We start from the raw sequence: 6,000 nt of genomic DNA on the forward strand, positions 1-6,000 counted from the left end.
TGTGGGAGGAAACCCACGCAGACACGGGGAGAATGTGCAAACTCAACACAGACAGTTGCTCAAGGCTGGAATCAAACCTTTGACCCTGGTGCTGTGAGGCAGTAGTGCTAAACCACTGAGCCACTGTGCTGCTTTGGCAAATCTTTTGATCATCTGCCCTATTAACTCTAATGCAGTTTGGTGTCAAATATCGTTTCATGGAATAATCAAACAATTTGTGATGTCTTGCTCTGCTAAAGGTGCAGCTTAAATAGAAGCTGTTCATGTTGCTGTTGCATTTCACACTATAACTGTTAAATGATTTAATATCTACTTAGTGACTTTCATGGTTCTCAAATGCAACAAAACACTTTACAAAAAACAATCTATGTTTTCTCGGAAGCATAGAGTCTACAGAATAATCTGAGGAGAGGTTAAAGACTCTGGGTCTGTATTCGGTGGAGTTTAGAAGGATGGGTGGGTGGCGGGGTTGAGGAGATCGTGGCGGGGAGGGGGGCGGGAATTGTATTGAAACTTAGAGAATACTGAGGGACCTGGATAGAGTTGAGGTGGAGAAGATGGTTCCCCTCGTTGGAAAGATGAGGACCCATGGGCACAGCCTCAGAGTGAAGGCTGTAGAGAACTTTAGAACTGAGATGAGGAGGAATTTCTTCCAGCCAGAGAGTAGTGAAGCTGTGGAACTCATTACCACCGAGGGCTGTGGTGGGCTGTATTTAAGATGGAGATAGATGGGTTCTTGATTAATAAGGTTACAAAGGTTACACAGAAAAGGCAGGAGAGAAATACATCAGCCATGATCAAATGGCAGAGCTGACCTCAAGGGTATAATTGGCCTAATTCTGCTCCTACATTTTATGGTCTTATAATGTTAGCCCCTGTGGAGCTAAGGGAAAACTAAGAGAAGAAAATTCAGAGTTAATGCTAAAGTTAATTACTCAGATATGTAAATTATGTGAAGAGAAATGCCCCATAGAAATTGGTGCTAAGACACTCATCTTAATTATCCTTGTTGACCACTCAAACAATTTCGGACACACAATTCCAAAATTTGATGATGTCATAAAATCATTACTAATGAGGAGGAATGGAATGAGATACCTGAAGATGTTAATAAACATTCTGAACAGCAGCTAAATAACAAATTGCAGCATAGGTGAGCATGAGGGGTTTCATTCTGTCAGCAGAACAAAGACGCACATTCTCCTTTGAAAATACAACTTTAAATATTGTCAAGGAAAGAGAGGGCCTTGAGGTCAGGAAGCACAGATCACTAAAAAGACCAACAAAAGTCAATGGGACAATAAAACAACACAGCGACAGCATTAATTCCTATGGAGTGAGAGAATGGAAAACCACCAAGGTCAAGAGGATATGCTGAACCTCTATAGTCTCTTGGTTCGACAATATTTGAGTACTATGAACAGTTTTAATTCCCAAATTGCATGGGACATGGTGAAGGTGCATAACACCAGGACTGAGGCTCTGGGAAAGATCTAAAGTGTCAGGGTCATTTCCCCAGCAAAGGGAAGCCTGATGAAAGCCTTTGAGAGGATAAAATGGTCATCAGTAAGCTCATGAAGAACAGGTGGGAAGTGATTTTACTCACAGAATACTGAGAATGTGAAACTTTCTCCCACAGGAGGTGGCTGGAATGAATGCTATTGAAACATTTAAGTGAAAAGTAGATAAACACATGAGAATAAAATAACAGTAAGGTATTGTGATAAATTTACCAATGGAATTTACATATTAGAAATAGACTATTCTACCTAACTAATCAATGCTGGCAACTTTCCTTATACATCACTCTATCAGCATCACCTCTATTCCTTTCTCTCACCTGCATTTCTCATCTTCCCTTCAATACATCGATGCTGTTCACCATACCCCCTCCCTGGGATGGTGAGTGCACCTTCCCACTACTCTCCAGGTTAAGAAGTTTCTCCTGGATCCTCTGTTTGATTTATTGACTGCTGGAGTCTCTTGGTATTTGATGGGGGATAAGGCAATGCTGAGTGTATTGACCAGAACCCATCAACTGGAACAAAGAGTCTGCTCCACTTCTGTCCAACATTGGCCAATGCTGCAAATAAGGAAATGTGGCAGCTCATTTGTGCACAACAAGCTCCCATACACTACAACATGTTACACAGATAGATAACCTGTTTGAGATAAGGGTCGGGACTCTGGGGAGAAATCCCCCCAGTTTCCCTTTGATATAATGTGACGGGATCTAGCATGTTGGTTCCATTGGTAAGACAACACCACAACGTGCAGCACTCCATCAGGAGGGGACGGGGAGTGTCAGTGGGTCTTTGGAATGAGTTCAGATCCCACAACCTTCTGAGGCCAGGGTTGAGAGTGTGACTTACTCATAGACCAATGCTGAAACCCCAAGGCATGGAAAGCTGGCGGAGAGCAGGGGAGGGAGGGGCAGCATTACACATTAAAAATTATGAAAGAGAAAGACTTGCCTTTTTGATGCAGACCCTCAGAGAATTGGTGACCCTTATCAGATGGATTGTTAGATTGGACACAGTAGACTGGCACGTCTTCAATTCTTTACTCTGGCTGCTCAGGTTGGTGTGTAGTTCATTAATATCACCGATGAACTTGACCGATTGGTTGCGACTGGTCTCCAGGCGACTCTGTTGGCTTCTTTGATTGTTCCCATAGACCATGAAGAGGACAAGCCCCAGGATGATCAGTAACTGGATGATGCTGGTGCAAAGGAGAAAGTATTTAACATAATAATCACAGCTGTTGGATTTCGCTCTCTGGTAGTCCTTGCTGTCATAGCCCAGTTTCTTCATTGGGTAGCTGTTGTGGTCCATGTCTAGACTCCTCACACTGCCCAGTTTCTCGATGAAACTCACAAGAGCATTGGAGTACAGGAAGGGTGGGACAAACTAATCAAGAGAAACACACTTTTGCACAGACGTAATTTGTCAGATGTGACCCTATCCCAAGAGAGCATGCAAATGCATCATCCGGAATAATCCATAAACACTTTGTCTTATCAGCTTCTCAAGCTCCTTCCTGCAGTGTTCCTTGTGTTCATTCAGGCAGGATTCTCAACAAATCTCCAACTCACCGCTGCGCAGGGGAAAAAAAACATCTACTGTTTGTGACGACTGTTTAGATTAACTCTGGGTGTGCCTCCTGTCCCTTGACACTGAGGGAAATGGAGATAGATTGTGAAGGATCTGACAAGACTGACTGGGAATAGCAGATAATCAGAAATGAGGAGAGGAGGCCACCGATTGGGTAGAGTTTACAGTTAGGGTACAGAGTACATCATGGTGTTACAGTGAGGGGTTGGTATATATCAGGCGGTTACAGTGAGCAATGTGGGGTACATCAGGGTGTTACAGTGAGGAGTGTGGGGTATATCAGGGTGTTGCAGTGAGGTGTGGCTTATATCAGGGTATTACAGAGAGGGGTGCGGGGTGTATCACAGTGTTACAATGAGGGGTGTGGGGTATATCAGTGTTATAGAGAGGGGTGCTGGGTATATCAGGGTGTTACAGTGAGAGGTGTGGGTATATCAGTATGTTACAATGAGGGGTGTGGGGTATATCAGTGTGTTACAATGAGGAGTGTGGCATATACCAGCGTGTTACAATTAGGGGTGCAGGGTGTATTGGGGTGTTACAATCTTGGGTGCAGTGTATAACAGAGTGCTACATTGATGGGTGCGGGGTATATCAGTGTGTTGCAGTGAGGGGTACAGTGTATATCAGGGTGTTACAGTGAGGGGTGTGGGGTATATCAGTGTTATAGTGAGAGGTGCTGGGTATATCAGGGTGTTGGAGGGATGTGGGATACATCAGGGTTACAGTGAGGGGTGTGGGGGATATCAGAGTGTTACAGTGAAGGGTGTGTGGCATTTCAGAGTGTTAAAGTGAGGGGTGTGAGTTATATCAGTGTTACAGTGAGGGGTGTGGGGTACATCAGTGTTACAGTGAGAGGTGTGGGGTATTTCAGAGTGTAACAGCGAGGTGTGACTTATATCAGGGTACTACAGAGAGGGGTGTGGAGTATATCAGCATAACAGGGCGGCACGGTGGCACATAGGGCGGCACGGTGGCACTAGGGCGGCACGGTGGCACAGTGGTTAGCACTGCTGCCTCACAGCGCCAGGGACCTGGGTTCAATTCCCGCCTCAGGCGACTGACTGTGTGGAGTTTGCACGTTCTCCCCGTGTCTGCGTGGGTTTCCTCCGGGTGCTCCGGTTTCCTCCCACAGTCCAAAGATGTGCGGGTCAGGTGAATTGGCCATGCTAAATAACCCATAGTGTTAGGTAAGGGGTATATTTAGGGGTATGGGTGGGTTGCGCTTCAGCGGGTCGGTGTGGACTTGTTGGGCCGAAGGGCCTGTTTCCACACTGTAAGTAATCTAATCTAAACAGAGAGGGGCCTAGGGTATATCAGGGTGTAACAGTGGGGGGTGCAGATTATATTAAGTTGTTACAGTGAGGGGTGTGGGGTATATCAGTGTTATGGTGAAGGGTGTGAGGCATTTTAGAGTGTTATAGTGAGGGGTGTGGGTTATATTAGTGTTACAGTGATGGGTGTGGGGTATTACAGAGTGTTACAGTAAGGGGTGTGGGATACATCAGTGTGCTACAGTGAGTGGTGTGGGGTATATCAGTGTGTTACAGTGAGAGGTGTGGGGTATTTTAGAGTGTTACGGTGAGGGGTGTGGGGTATATCAGAGTGTTACAGTGAGGGGTGTGGGGTATATCAGTGTGTTACAGTGAGAGGTGTGGGATATATCACTGTGTTACAGTGAGAGGTGTGGGGTATATCAGTGTGTTACAATAAGGGGTGTGGGGTATATCAGAGCATCACAGGGAAGGGTGTGGGATATATCAGAGTGTTACATTGAGGGGTGAGGGGTATATCAATGTGTTACAGTGAGGGGTGTGGGGTATATCAGAGTGGTACAGTGTGTGGTGTGGGATTTATTAGTATGTTACAGTGAGGCGGGTGGGGTAGGTCAGTGTGTTACAATGAGGGGTGTGGGCTATATTAGGGTGTTACAGTGAGGGGTGTGGGTTATATCAGAGCATCACAGGGAAGGGTGTGGGATATATCAGAGTGTTACACTGAGGGGTGAGGGGTATATCAAGGTGTTACAGTGAGAGGTGCGGGGTATATCAGAGGGTTACAGTGAGGGGTGTGGAGTATATCAGAGTGTTACAGTGAGGGGTGAGGGTTATATCAATGTGTTACAGTGAGGGGTGCGGGGTATATCAGAGGGTTACACTGAGGGGTGTGGGGTACATCAGAGTGTTACAGTGAGGGGAGCAGGGTATATCAGAGGATTACACTGAGGGGTATGGGGTATATCAGAGTGTTACAGTGAGGAGTGAGGGTTATATCAATGTGTTACAGTGAGGGGTGCGGGGTATATCAGAGGATTACACTGAGGGGTATGGGGTATATCAGAGTGTTACAATGAGGGGTGTGGGGTATATCAATGTGTTACAATGAGGGGTGCGGAATATATCAGAGCATCACAGGGAAGGGTGTGAGGTATATCAGTGTGTTACAGTGAGGGGTGCGGGGTATACCAGAGTGTTACAGTGAGGGGTGTGGGTTATACCAGAGTGTTACAGTGAGCAGTGAGGGGTATATCAAGGTGTTACAATGAGGGGTGAGAGGTAGATCATAGTGTTACAGTGAGTGGTGGGCTATATCAGGGTATTACAGTGTGGGGTAAGGGGTATATCAGGATGTTACAGTGATGGGTGTGGGGTGTATCACACTGTTACAGTAAGGGGTGCGGGGTACACCAGCATGTTACAGTTAGGGGTGCAGAGTATATTGGGGTGTTACAATCTTGGGTGCAGTGTATAACAGAGTGTTACAGTGATGGGTGCGGGGTATATCAATGTATTGCAGTGAGGGTTACGGTGTATATCAGGGTGTTACAGTGAGGGGTGTGGGGTATATCAGTGTTATAGTGAGGGGTGCTGGGTATATCAGGGTGTTG

The 6,000-nt window shown here is 46.0% G+C and overlaps 1 protein-coding gene across 1 annotated transcript in view; it reads right to left on the minus strand.

Moving 5' to 3' along the window:
* The window catches only part of plvapb (plasmalemma vesicle associated protein b), a 29,117-nt gene extending 26,025 nt beyond the window's left edge, over positions 1–3,092 (minus strand). The window contains exon 1 of the mRNA XM_060846459.1: positions 2,475–3,092. Coding sequence (XP_060702442.1) covers positions 2,475–2,834 — 360 coding nt within the window. The 5' untranslated portion in view covers positions 2,835–3,092. The remainder of the gene's footprint in view (positions 1–2,474) is intronic.
* Positions 3,093–6,000: the final 2,908 nt, after the last annotated feature.

This window comes from Hemiscyllium ocellatum, chromosome 28, assembly GCF_020745735.1.
Source record: "Hemiscyllium ocellatum isolate sHemOce1 chromosome 28, sHemOce1.pat.X.cur, whole genome shotgun sequence".
Classification (NCBI taxonomy): Eukaryota; Metazoa; Chordata; class Chondrichthyes; order Orectolobiformes; family Hemiscylliidae; genus Hemiscyllium; species Hemiscyllium ocellatum.